This window comes from Mucor velutinosus (genome assembly GCF_035048745.1).
Source record: "Mucor velutinosus strain NIH1002 chromosome Unknown tig00001540, whole genome shotgun sequence".
Taxonomy (NCBI): domain Eukaryota; kingdom Fungi; phylum Mucoromycota; class Mucoromycetes; order Mucorales; family Mucoraceae; genus Mucor; species Mucor velutinosus.
The window spans coordinates 1670914-1685126 of NW_027041893.1; the positions used below are offsets into that span (position 1 = coordinate 1670914).

Below are 14213 nucleotides of genomic sequence, written 5' to 3' on the forward strand. Positions count from 1 at the left end.
TGAACTTAAAAAAAATCCAAGAAGCGATTATTGTAATTTTTTTCTTGTGTTCCTTTAACTACTAAATAGATTACAAAACAAGATTCTTTTTTGTTTATTCACCCTTTTTTTTTTCTTACCAATTTACCACTACGCACATTGCACCAAAATATGGCTACCACAGCCAAATTTCCAAAGATCATATGTAGAGTCAAGGCATTGTACGCTTTTTCATCCACAGAAAAGTCATCGTTATCTTTTGAAAAAGGTGAATACATTGAAGTGCTTTCACAGCTGGATTCTGGCTGGTGGGATGGTTGGTGCAGAGGTAACCGAGGTTGGTTTCCCAGCAACTATGTCCAAGTAGTGCAGGTGAACCCCAATCTGGTGCAAGACATGCACCACGATCAGCGCAAAGTCAGTAAATCATATTCAAATCGACATGCTGATGTCAGTGATGTGGATACCGATGTCTATGCTGATAATGAAGACGAAGATGACAGCGAGGATGACAGCGAGGAAGAAGCACGGACAATCAACCTCATTCGAAATATCAATATGGGTCAACATCCAACCAGCAATCTGCCTACTACCCCACATTCATCATCCCGTTCATCTCCACAACCACAGCAGCGTAAAAAGGACTCTTACATACTACACAACACTAACAACACATCCCAAGCACCCTACTTACACAAGATGATCCAACAACAGCAGCAGCAGCAGCAGCAAGAGGAAGAGCAAGAGTCAAATTTACCCGAGGGATGGACTCTTCAAATAGCCGATGATGGCTTCACCAAATTTTATTTCAATCAACATACAGGTGGTTTACGATGGAATCATCCCAGTATTTTGGATTCCGATGACGAGAATAGCAGTAATGATGAATACTCTTCTTCCTCGTTTCCTCCTCCACCTCCTTCTTCTTCTTCTTCTTCGTTTGCTCATCACAATACCAATCGATATTCCACAGAGAATTCAGCTACTCAATTAGAAAATTTCGACGATTACAGTGATTTTGGAAAGCAAAGGACGAAAAGGATCATCCCAGCAAGTCATCTACCTGAATCACCCATCTCTTCTGCAGAGCAGCAGCAGCATGTCAATGTAAGGCAGCGTGTGTTTGATTGCGTGTGTGTGTGTGTGTGTGTGTGTACCTCATCTAATAAAACATGCCTAGTTGATGCAATTTTGGACAAAGCGCACTACTCCTCAAGGAAAGGTGTATTACGGCAACTCCATCACACATGAAACCACTTGGGATTTCGATGATATCAATCCAGCAACGGGTCGACTGGTAAGAAGCATAGAATTGCATGGTCAGGATAGGGAACACATTGGGCCTAACCAACAGCTATAGAAGCGCAGCAGTTCAGATCAGAGCAGCACTGAAAAGCAGGAGGAGAGCATAGGTGAAAACAAGGCGCCAAAAGAGAACTCGGTCCTCGTGAACAACAGCGAGGACGATACGCCAATGACATGGAAGAGCATTGCTATTGAAATCGCTCAATCAGTGCAAGACCTCAACAATTCAGTAGTGCAAGGTCAAGATTCCAGCATTTTCAGACAAAAGATTGTGGTTGTGGTAGACGCAGTGCGGCTCATGCTGTATTCATCTCGCTCCATGGACAAGGAGGCTGCTCATTTGCAAGACATGGAAGTAAAAGAGCCCCTGCGTATCGTGCTGTCGTCATTAGCCAAACTGATCTTATCTGCCAAAGTGGTCAACGACTCAAATGTAGACATCAACAGCAAGGTACAACGCGATGCAGCTGATGTGCTCAATGCAGTGCGTCGATTTGTGCTCGTGTGCCAGAACAAGAGCATTCAACTCGAACCCATCAACCCCAAATTTGTAGTGCTGGACAGTCCCTCAGGTACCGATGACGAAGGCAACACGGTAGCAAGCAGAAGAAAGAGCAGCACCACAAGTACCAATGGGCCGCAACAATCCAAAGCCAAATATCCCCTGAATCAAGATTTGATTGTCAGTCTCCAGACACATGCCAAGCAGATCGTTGGTTCCACTGATGCACTGTGCAAGGCATCTGCGTATATACACACGTTAGAACAGCAGCAAGGAAACACAGCTGAAAAGGACGATTTACCAACAAACGAAGAACAATACTATATCCTGGACCAAAGAGCACGATCCAATGTCATTCTCCTGTTCCAAAACCTATCGTCACAGATTGGAAATTACCTTGCCATCTTGAACGACATTGATATCAGCCAAGTAGAGGCTGCACAAATTCAATCTCTGCCTGAGTTCCGCAGCAACAAGCAAAAGTTATACAACTCTGTAGGTTTGCTGTTTAGTGCAGTGCAGACCTTGACAGACACACACAACGATCTGGCAGCGTCTATTGCAGCGATAGAGGATAGTGTAGCTGCAGTGGAAGACGCTATTGAAGGCATCTTTTCAAACATTGTGCAGATGGTGGGCGAAAGAAAGATTTGGCTGATGAGAAACGGGGATGTGAGCAACAACACCAGCGACCAACAAGGACCGCGATCACCCGTGCATTCCTACTTTGAGAGTGAGAACAAAAAGAACAACAGCCTACAACATCGCGGAAGTATCACCAACAATGAAACCACATCTGCTGACAGCAACACTGCAGTCGATGCTTCAAGCACACCGCTCCTATCTCGCATGTATAACAGACAGAACAGTCAATCAGGCACGCAACCCTTGGATCTTCAACAGCAGCCACCACAAACACCACAACTACAAGCAGCATCAGCGTTGCATCGACCTCCCATCAGCACATCCAATGTACCCGCATCCACATTAACGCGGCCCACAGACAACAAGGCCCTGAAGCGGCAATTCAGTTTTGGTCATGGCACCAACTCGCAAGAGGATAAATCGCAATTTTGGTACCTGGGCTATGATTACGCTGAAGGTGACATTGAATTTACACAGGATAAAAGTGTCAAGGGTGGTACACTGCGAGCATTGGTTGAGCGTTTGACATTGCATGACTTTATCGGTAAGTTGCAGATAGATCAAGCACTTGTACGAGATAATAACCAGCAGCACACACATAGACATGAGTTTTATTGCCAACTTCCTGCTGACTTACCGATCTTTCTGCACAACCGAGGAGTTTGTTGAATTGTTGCAAGAACGTTACAATTTAGCGCCACCAGAGGAATTGACGCCTGATGAACTGGAGATTTGGACAGACAAAAAGCAAAAGCTCGTTCGTCTTCGGTAAGTAAATGTCACTGCACGTACAAAAGCAGTATTTAACCAAGCGTACATAGCGTCTTCAATGTCATGAAAAACTGGCTGGAAAACTATTACAACGATGAAGACGAGTTTATCTTGAACAAGCTGCAGTTCTTTGCAAACACTGTTATTTGCGATTCCTCGTCCTTCTCGGCTGAACAATTGAACCGACTCATCAGAAAGAGACGAGAGCTAGATGCAAATGGCGGTGGTCTAAAGAAGTTGATTCCCAATGCCATGTATGGGCCTATGCCTATTGTGCCAAAGAACATGCAACACATTCGCTTGCTCGACACGGACCCACTGGAGTTGGCTCGGCAATTGACCATCATGGATTTCAAATTGTATAGCAGCATTCGACCTATTGAATGTCTGGGCAAGGCGTGGTCAAGAGATGGCGCTGATAATGCTGTAAATGTGAAACAATCCATTGACTACTGTAACCGTCTTACATCCTGGGTCACTGGCAGCATATTGAACAACAAAGAAGCCAAGAAGCGAGTTGTCGTAATCAAGCATTGGTCACAAGTTGCTAATGTAAGAAGCAGTAGCATATGTACATGGCAGATCACTGGTCACTAACCCCTTATTTCTTTTCGCAGCGATGCTTGGAAATGAATAACTATAATACCTGTATGGCAATTCTTTCTGCTTTCGACAACAGTGCTATCGGTAGACTGAAAAAGACATGGGAACTTGTCAGTAGTCGCACAAGTCAATCATTGGCTCATATTCGGAAACTGATGGGGTCCAACCGCAACTTTACAGAATATCGTGAAATGATCCACTCGGTCAATCCTCCCTGTATCCCGTTTTTGGGCATCTATCTACAAGATCTCACTTTTATTGAAGATGGCAATCCTGATTTGCTAAAGAAATCAAGCAACCTCATCAATTTTGCAAAGCAACAGAAAGCTGCAGAGGTCATTCGCGAGATCAAGCAATTTCAGTCACCGCCTTACATATTCCAGATCGTACCTGAAATCCAAGATTACATCAACTTCCAGCTAGAAACAAGTAGAGATGTTGATTTCCTGTATGAAAGAAGTCTAGAGCTCGAGCCAAGAGTGATGAATACGGACAGCACTGTATAAATAAATTTATTTCAAACAAATATCTAGATATTCCCAGATGAAAACTCGGTGTTTGACCATATTTGGAGAACAATAAAAAATATCCACCATGTATAAAAGAGAAAGTGCGCTTATTGATGTAATACAGACATAAACAAACATGCTTTCTTCTGCTTCCTCTTCACTTGTTTCTTTTAGCTCCATCAATGATGCCATCAACCTCGTTAAGCTGCTGCCTATGGTCAATGATAAGAACAGTAAGCTCTTCTGGAGTGCCACTTTGTCGCTGCTGGGTACTTGCTACATGGTCAAGTCATTCTGGCGCATGATGGTGGCTCCCAAACACTTGGCTCATATTCCAAAAGTCAATTCATTGCCTTGGTTTTGGAGTATTCTCAAGGGTGAAAGCCATGATGTCCGCATGAAGAAACTGATGCTGCCTACCATCAATGAACATGGTCTCTGCTTAAAGTATATTCTTGGAAGATGGACAGTAACTGTGGGTGATCCCATTTTATTGCAAGTCTTGCTGAAAGACGTGTATACATTTCCCAAGGAGCAAGTTTCTATGGATCCTGTAAGTACACGCGGATAATTTCCTGTAGTCAGACTCTCATCAAAAAGTAGGATCTCATCTTGACAAACGAAGAGCCAAACATGGGAAATGCGAACGGTCAAGATTGGAAAAGGCAACGCAGTGTAGCGAATCCTGTTTTCCATAGAGCCATGCCCATTGAAGTCTTTGGCCAAATTACAAAGCGTATGTTTGACTCCATGGATAAACAGAATAACGACGATATTGTCGATATGGCTGATTATATGAGAAGGCATGTATATTGGTTTTTGTAGGGGCTTTTTTGTGGTATTGAGCGTTGGTTGTATTTAGATATGCTCTCGATTGTCTTGGGCTCGGTATCTTTGTGAGTATAACCTTTTTGATAGCAGTAATGTGCTTATATTGATTGTATGCATAGAATTTCGACATGGAGGCTGTCACTGATTCAACCTCACCTTATGCCACTTTATACAAGGAAGCGTTCAGTAAGTTTTAGGCTCAAAATTGCCATTTGTTCTCCACTGATGTTGATTGTGTATAGGTATTGTCAGGGATCCATTTGTTTATCTGTTCCCTGCATATACACGTATCCCATCCAAGTATATACCCTATCGCAACAGAGCTCGCAAAGCAAATGAAAATCTTCGCAAGATCTTGTCAGACATCATCGTTGACCGTAAACGAACGATCCGCGAAAACAGCTTGGTTTTATCTGATGACATGGATTCCAGCAACGCTCAAGGGCTTGACTTGCTCACATTAATGATTATGGCTGCAGAAGGTGGCCATGTACCCAATGCCTCGTACTTAACTGATGGGGAACTGGTGTCTAATCTTGCAGTGTTCTTTGTTGCTGGTAAGTTATCACATGAATAGCACCAAACGCTCATACTCAAGCCTTCTTTGTATAGGTCATGAAACCACTGCAAGTGCAACTGCTTCATTCATGTATTATCTCGCTGCTAATCCCGAGATTCAACAAAGGGCTAGACAAGAAGTGCTGAGTGTCATGGGCGATTCTCCTGAGGACGTGATCCCCACAAGAGAAGAATTGAAGCAAATGGTATACCTCGACAACTGTATTCATGAAACAATGAGAATCAACCCTCCAACATCTGGCAATCTGCCTCGAATTGTTACCAAAGATACAAATCTAGGAGGCTTTTTTGTGCCTAAAGAAACTCGCATCTCCATTGTAAGCTCTCTTGTTGATTATGTGTATGGCATGACCATGGCTCTAATGAACGGAGTAGGAATTGTACGGTGTACATCACATTGCAAAGTATTGGGATCAACCTGAAGTATTCAACCCAGATCGATTCAACAAAAAGAGCACAAGTTTCCGCAAAGATGCTATTTGGATGCCATTTGGCTATGGCCCGCGCACTTGCATAGGCCAAAACTTTAGCTTATCAGAACAGAGAATAGTTCTAGCCATGATGTTGAAACGATATACATGGACATTAGCGCCCAATAGCGAGCATGCTCACGGATTAAAAAATGCTAATGGAGGAGGTATTGGTTTATTGGGTCCTGAATCTTTGAAAATCAAGTTAACTAGAAGATATTGAGAGGCATATTGCGTATTTTTCGAGCTGATTATAGTTATTAGTGTATTTTTACTTTTTAAATGTATAATAAAGGTCTCCGTTATAGCGTCAAATTGGACTCTGTAATATCGGACATACTGGTATTTTCATGCTTAACTTCGACTTGGTTTTCATCTTGTTCAGTTGCATTTGAATTGTATTTGTTGCTATAGGCATGCTGCAATCTAGGCGCTTTTCCACAGCGATCTTTACCGTAATTGATGCGAAACTTTTTGTACTCTTCTTTCGATCTGATTCCTTCAATCGCGCGAACGGCTCCAGCAATGCTTGTGAAATTGACAAATGCACAATTCTTTTCCTTCAATGTGTTGACCAGTTCAATGTCCTCATATTCAGAAAAGTCGTGCTTTAGTTTTTCTTCAGTAACTGTGTCGTCAATGTTGCCCACGTACACATTTCGAGACCCACCACTCTGAACTGCATGAATCACATTGATAGGCAGGGCCGCTGGTTTACCCCATCCCACTTTGAGGCGTCTATTTTTGATGACAATGCAATGATGTAAGGCTTGATTCAAGAAGATAGATGCTACGTGAGGATCTACAAAGGTGACGAATGCGATATGTTTATCAGGCATGAATCGAATTTGTGATAGAATACCACCTCGAATCACATTGCAAATATCTTCAGCTGTTGTATCAGGATGAATATTGCCCAGATAAATCGTTCTGTTGGCTACGCCGCCGATATTGTGGTTCATAGGGTGGTTGTAAATAACAGGTAAGCCGGTCATTAGATCGAATTGAGATGACAATAATGTTGCTGCTGCCGGTGGTGGTGCAGGTACAGAAGAGGAAGACAATGGTGGCGATGGATGAGGCTGTGCTGCATGGAAGAGAGGTTGTGGTAAAGGATGTTGGTATATTGCTGGGTGAGGAGCACGAGCAGCGCATCTATCTTTGCCAAAATTGACACGTTTGGATTGCCATTTTGATTCAGTAGGTAACGTATTAACACACTTGACAGCATTTGATATACATAGATAATGAACGAAGGCAATGCGTCTTTCGGCAATAATCTTGATATGCTCAATGTGACCAAATCTTGATAAATCATCTCGTAAATCTTGTTCTGCTGCTGATTCGTCCAAGAGACCTAGATATACATTGCGAGAAGCTCCATTCTGTAGTGCTAATTGCATATGTGGATTCAGTATACTTGGTTTGCCCCAACCGATCTTCAATTCATGTCCGTGTATAGTTAGTCGATTTCTTTGAGCTTCATGATAAAATTGACTAGCAGCATACGAGTCGATAAAAGTGATAAAAATTCCATTTTTCTCGGGTAAAGGCCTAATTGCTTGAATGGGTCCTGTTTTTACGTGATCGATGATATCAGATACAGACACATCACTTGGTGTATTTCCCAGATAAATGGTACGAATCTCTGTTGCATTGGGATGATGATGTGGGCGATGATGTGGGTGATTGTGGTGGTGGTAATGTGATTGTGGATGTAGCGATTGCTGCTGTTGTTGCTGTTGTTGCATTAATTGGCCGTACATGTCGCTTTTATGTTTGGAGGGTTTAATCAATGCACCAGCAATATGTTTTTGAAAAAGAAAACGGGTTACCTATAGTATCTCTGACCATCCGTGTCGTTCATCGCTTGTGAAGGGTGTTCTAATGGGAACATTTGATGTTTAAAAGAAGAAAGAAATAAGAGAAAAATAATTATAGTTTGTTACCTTCTATTTGTAGAGCAGCAAAGCAGCTACAGCACCACCCAGTAGCAAGTAAAGTTTACCTAAAAAAAAAAAATCAAAAAATAGCTTTTTCTGATTATTTCATATAGGCCTTTTGTACTGTGTGAATGTTTGGTGCGATTCTGTTCATTGAAACTCCTTCTTTTGAGCTTTTCATAATTATATACCATTTAATGCATTTGCAATCTTCCCAAACACCATGTATAATAGTCAGCAACTAACCTGTTGAATTCAATGAAATTATATTTGATCAGTAGATACACATTGCAAAGCAATTGTATTTCTGCTGCAAACGGATATTGTAATCAGGACACGCTGTGACGAACCCAGTTTGCAATTGCAATTGCATCATTGAAATATGCTATCGATTCATCTCTGCTTGAGCACCTTCTTGCTTATATGCCGAAAGTCAAGTCTTGTAACTTACCACTTTGTGCTACTCTAATGAACTTAATATAGTACGGACACCAAAAAAGCTTTTGCTTCTTTTATTCTGAATTTGTTTCCCTTTGTGAAAAATACATAGGCAATTCGGCTTTATACTTCAATGTACATTTAATAGCTTGATATTCTTTTTCTATCTTGGGTGTGCATCATTTCTTGAGGATTGCAGCCTTGCTGTTTTAATAGATCAAAGATATATACGTCAAATATGCTAAATTCACCATTGTTGTAAAACTGTATTTTAGCTAGTGCAAGCTTGAATCATTGGGGACGTTCAAAATGAGTGATATAAACTGCGATAAAGTTTGAGGTACCTTGCATTTAACGGTATTGATTTACGCAATGGCATAGTGTAATTGACACGCTCATGGTTAAATGGTTTGAAATTACACTACTAATAATTGGAAAGACCCTGACTTAAAGATAAGTAGTATCTGGCAACTTGGAGGGTGTTATATGAATAATATTACAGAAACTGATACGTTGCATTACATCCAATTTACATGTTCGATTTTAATACTTCCGATTTAGTGCACTGCTCATAGTACAATCGCTCAAGGTAGCTCATACTCAATATATTATATGTAATTGTCACCAAAATACAAGAGGTGGATTTCTAAATAAGGCAAAAGAGTGCGCCTAGGGGCAATTATGTAGGCTTTGCTATATGGTGTAATTTTTGGTTCCATTTTCTTGTGCTTCAGGGATGTAGCTCAGGCGAAAATGTATGTGTTTATTAAAAGCAAGAAGAAATTAATAAAGTAAAGGCTAAATGCATTCGATCTTTTGATTATTATTGCTAGCACTTGGGAGGCGAATGTGAGGAAGTGTCAGAACCGAGGTTCTGAGATTGAGGGAGCGACAAATATTTCAGGAACGCTATGCAATATTTGAATTGTCTGGGTGGTGGGTGGGAGGTACATGGCTAATAAGAAAGATCAAAGACAACATGAATTCCCTCGCATCGTGCGTAAAAGAGTGTAGCAGTGGAGGGGCAAACAGAGGAAGCACATCACAATCGGTTCACCACAGAGCAGGATGTCAGTAGACGCATGTTAGGCCGGGGAAGCCCGTGTGGAATTTGAGGCTTGATAGACTAAAATTCACGGAAAAAAGAATAAAAAAAACAATAATGTCAACTTGATAAAGGTATATTTTATTATCAAACTGACAGGTGTAAAGTAAACTGAAGTCTCTCTACTGGCCAGGTAGATGATCCTTCTTATATACTATAACAATGGATAAAAGTTCTATTAATTAGATTGACAAATAAGTCAACTCAGATCAACTAATGTCTAATCATGCTAAAAGACAACTCCAGCAAGCTAATCATGATTTAGCTCTGTCTGGATGAATAATTAGACTCTCATCCGAAGTATCCTGATCTATCCTTTCCATAAGGATAATTAATATCGATCTAGTAGCATGTATCCGATAGGTACAGTCTTCTTAGTCTATATTAATAGTACATATCTGAGTGTATATCGCTAAGCATACATCTTTAGCATGTATCTGGATATATGGCATGTCTATAGCATATCGTATGCATGTCTATAGCATGTCTCATATATAGTACAAGTCTGTAGTACATAAAGTATCTGTAGCTAGTATCACGGATATAAGCATGTGCCTTATAGTGTGGATCATGAAGTGCACATCTGAAGCAACAAGCTCATATTGCATTAATCTTGATGCCTATCCCGATATGGTAAACATCCGTAGTCAATGTCGGAATACAAGTATAAGTCTATAGTGCCATCCATGTCCGTGGTGCCATCTATAGCCTATATCTTATATAGTATGAATCTTATAGTACTAGCGTATCTGAAGTCCATATCTTCTTATAGTATAAATCGATATCGTACTATACATCCACTCCAGTGTACATATAGTTTATATCTAAATCTGGTAACTGGATGAACTGTCGGAATGCAGATCATAGTGGATGTATTCCACAATTTCGGTGAGACTAACTCATGTAAATTTTGATGCGTTATTATGTTGTCGGTAAGCCTGCTAATGGTAATGGAAATGAGAAAGCGAATATGCTATCTAAACACTAAAACTTTACATTTTGGCTTCGCTACGGTAAAACCACCTTTAAAATCGCTGTTATCAAGTATTGGGCTAGATGCTTGAATAGTATTTTGGTATTGCACCTTCGCCTCCCTATGATAAAATCCTTATATAGATTAATGCTAACAAAAGTTGGATTAAATGCTTGATTGTCATGGCCATTCACCTTCGTTTGACCACGGTATAACCCCCTCAAGGCCAATGATACCAACAAGTGTTGCCTTGAAACAACATATCACGCAATCCATAGCCAAATAGCAAACAAGAAATCACTTGATCAGATACGCTATGTTCTGGGAAGAAGAGCCTTTAATCTCTGATTAACTACGATGGCGCTTTTGTGTTCATATTTTCCAGTATCCAATATATGAAACCTCCGTGGTGTTATACCATACCATGGCCTAGAGCTTACCTTGATAGCAATTGAATGCACGTTTATACAGTACAACTCCAAAATAATTCACTCTGAATTTGCTAGTCAGCAACCAGCAATACTTATATTACCGGAATAATTTAAAGAACCTTCTGCCATTACATTTTAACTAAATTATTTTCCGTTATTGGAAATAGTCAAGTCGATCAAATCAATTTCAAACTTTTCAATTCATTACATTCTTACCCATGAAAATGTGATATATTTAAAGAAAACCACAATTTGACAATATTAAAATTTTCTCACCATATAAAAGGGCTCAATGTTATTGGTTAAATGTCAGACGTGAGACCATCAGCGTCTTTATATAAAGAAGTGTGGCCCAGACGTGAGCTTTCGGCGTCAGTATAAAAGAAGCAAGCACCCCCCCCCTTTTTTTTTCATTGTCAGGTGTCAGGTACACACAGACTTTGTGTGTAACTTTTTTAATTTAGTATAAATATCAACCTAGTTTGCAAAACAATAAAGATCATCTTATATCTCAATTCTATTCTTTTATATACATTTTGTTGTGCCAGAAGGGCTACAACTGTCTATAAAGATTAAGGTATTCTTGATGGGTAGATATGTCTGTGTTGTGCAACAACATGGACAAGCTATGATAAGTGAAGTGCATCTCAGCTATCTAAATACTGAGGTTCACCAGATGTGATAAGCGTTGTACAAGATAAATTGCTACTTTGGCATTCAGAACTTAGTATAAATAGAATAACTCTTGTCTTCATCAATAAATCATTAGTTTTTGTGTCTGATCTTATTCAAATAAGTCTTTTCTTGTTTTTATAATATCGAACATTTTTTATAAGCTACAAATAATAATCCTTTTATTCTTTGTGCTTAACACATTTATTTAAGTCTACTCTAAAACTATACCTATACACACGACACAGGTGCACACAGACTTTGTTAGTAACTTTTATAGTTAATATGAATATCAAAAATAATACAGGTTATTTTTTTTCTCACTTATACTGCTGAGACATATACATTTATCTAAATCTGTTACTTATACTCACAACACCATTAAATAACAAACACTTTGTAACATTCTATGCGGAAACTTTTTGATAATTTTACATTTATCTGCCAGTAACTTTTAAACGAATCAGCTCTAGTACACATTCAAAATAACATTCATATATTACGAACTGTTCAACAACGCGATGGCATAGTAAAAGCGAATATAGTACCACAAAATTTCGAGAACCTAATTCCACTACAGTAGCAGTTTATGAAGATTATTATCTACAGTCTGATTGGATTATTTTGTATATTCCACACGGTCATCAAGCGATTGAGAAACAGTATCTAATGAATATTATGGCAAACATTGTATCGTATAGTATTAAAAGACAATTTTTCATGTATGTTATCGTTTTACTATCTCATGCCGTGCAATAGATAGCATCCTATTAATAAAATTAAACAGTATGGGCCCGCTTCTGCAACAAAGGCAACATAATAAAGCGTGCTACTCTTTGGGGGTATTCTATGCATTCATCTTTAATAAACTCAGTAAATCTGTAAGCCATGTCTTTCTACGTGTTGTATTCACATATAATCCAGCCCTGCCTTTCATAGTATTGATCTATACGAGGGCTTGATTGTTGCGAAGCGAATATGCAAAATCGTAGTATCTAAGTAGTAAATTCGATTTCTTTCCCTCTTTATTAATAATGGATTGTTTAAAATCTACATATACAGTGCGCGAAAAAAACGTTCCAGTGTTTTGCCAAATTGCACTTATAGTCAGTTTTCTCTGCAAATATCAAAGCTACTGGGGTTTGCTTAGTTTCATAAATAGCCTAAGTAGTTGGCTATCAGATGATATATTATGCACTTTATTCACGTAATTAGAAAAAGAATGGTAGCCACATGAAAAGTGAAAAGTCGAATTTATTAAAGTTCATAAAAAAGCTCAATATTTAGTTGGACCACCTTTACTCTTGATAACCGCTTTGATTCGGCGTGGCATGCTGCCTATGTATTTAAGACAGTCTTCTTTTGTGAATTTATAACATTCCTGTTCAATTCTGTCTTCTAACTCAGAAATGCTGGCGGCCCTAGTAGGGTACTTGTTCAAACGACGTTTTAGTTGATGCCTGACATGTTCAATGGGGTTTAGGTCAGGGCTTTGGGGGGAGGCCAATCAAGAACATTTTGAACAGAGAATCCGTGATGCGTGAACTATTTTTTAATGGGACCAGAAGTATGTGGTCTTGCGTTATCTTGCTGGAATCTAAACGTTTTCTTGTCCAGCCCATAGTACTCGATAGTGTCTAGCAAAGATGAGTCCAGAATTTCAGCATAAACTTCTGAGTTAACAGTTCCTTCGGTAATGGTGGAGCCATAGCTGGGTCCCTCCGCTGTTATCATGCCCCAGAAAACAACGCCACCACCACCTCCCTGAACTTGAGCCTCAGTTTGATGAGGCATCAACTCAGTGGGCCTGTCAGTCCAGTAGAAAGATTTGCCGTCTGATCCCCACACTACGGCCCAACTGATGTTCTCATGAGAACATCGAGGTGCTCATATAAGAATCTATTTTATGTTCTCATTCGAGAGCATCGATGTTCCCAAAAAGTGGAAAATGCTCTCATATGGGAACATCGGCGTTCCTAAAGATCTATTATAAGTCGGCCGATGTTCTCATAAGAACATCCGAGATGTTCCCATATGAGCACATCCATGTTCTTAAATAAGAGCAAATGTAGCTGTTTATGAGCGCATCGATGTTCTCAAATCAAAATATCGATGTTCTTAAATGAGCAAATCCATGTTCTCAAATGAGAACATTCATGATCGCGCATGAACCTATCGATGAGCTGAAATGGGATCATTGAAGGTCTGAATCAGCTTAAATATTGGTAGCTTTTATTGGCCCATAATTCGTGGTTTAAATATTGGCAGCTTTCATTGGCTCAGAAATTGTGGTTTAAATATTTATACATTTATTATTGGTTAATTTTAATGGGTAAACGAAGGCTACGTGCCAAAAACGTGCAATAGTAAAGCCTTGTAGTGGTAATGGTCATGCTGTAGGCTATAGTAGAGTCAAAGATAATTGAGAATAATAGCCTGGATCAGTATGAACTGTTT

At 39.7% G+C, this 14213-nt stretch overlaps 4 protein-coding genes across 4 annotated transcripts; 2 read left to right on the forward strand and 2 right to left on the reverse strand.

The window, feature by feature from the left end:
• Positions 1-150: 150 nt before the first annotated feature.
• ATC70_004646 (uncharacterized protein) lies at positions 151-4311 on the forward strand (the record flags this gene model as incomplete). The annotated part of the gene is made up of 6 exons (XM_064823948.1): positions 151-1086; positions 1160-1276; positions 1340-2975; positions 3034-3199; positions 3253-3754; positions 3820-4311. 6 exons carry the CDS (start codon positions 151-153, stop codon positions 4309-4311), a joined length of 3849 nt encoding a protein of 1282 aa, XP_064688773.1.
• Positions 4312-4450: 139 nt separating this feature from the next.
• On the forward strand, positions 4451-6417 carry RLI1 (Fe-S cluster-binding ribosome biosynthesis protein; the record flags this gene model as incomplete). The annotated part of the gene is made up of 6 exons (XM_064823949.1): positions 4451-4867; positions 4918-5121; positions 5265-5331; positions 5388-5702; positions 5758-6041; positions 6100-6417. The coding sequence occupies 6 exons, from the start codon at positions 4451-4453 to the stop codon at positions 6415-6417; spliced, it is 1605 nt and encodes a 534-aa protein (XP_064688774.1).
• A 79-nt stretch (positions 6418-6496) lies between these two features.
• ATC70_004648 (uncharacterized protein) lies at positions 6497-8091 on the reverse strand (the record flags this gene model as incomplete). The annotated part of the gene is made up of 2 exons (XM_064823950.1): positions 6497-7964; positions 8030-8091. The coding sequence occupies 2 exons, from the start codon at positions 8089-8091 to the stop codon at positions 6497-6499; spliced, it is 1530 nt and encodes a 509-aa protein (XP_064688775.1).
• A 5210-nt stretch (positions 8092-13301) lies between these two features.
• On the reverse strand, positions 13302-13550 carry HEM1_1 (mitochondrial 5-aminolevulinate synthase; the record flags this gene model as incomplete). The annotated part of the gene is made up of 1 exon (XM_064823951.1): positions 13302-13550. One exon carries the CDS (start codon positions 13548-13550, stop codon positions 13302-13304), a length of 249 nt encoding a protein of 82 aa, XP_064688776.1.
• Positions 13551-14213: the final 663 nt, after the last annotated feature.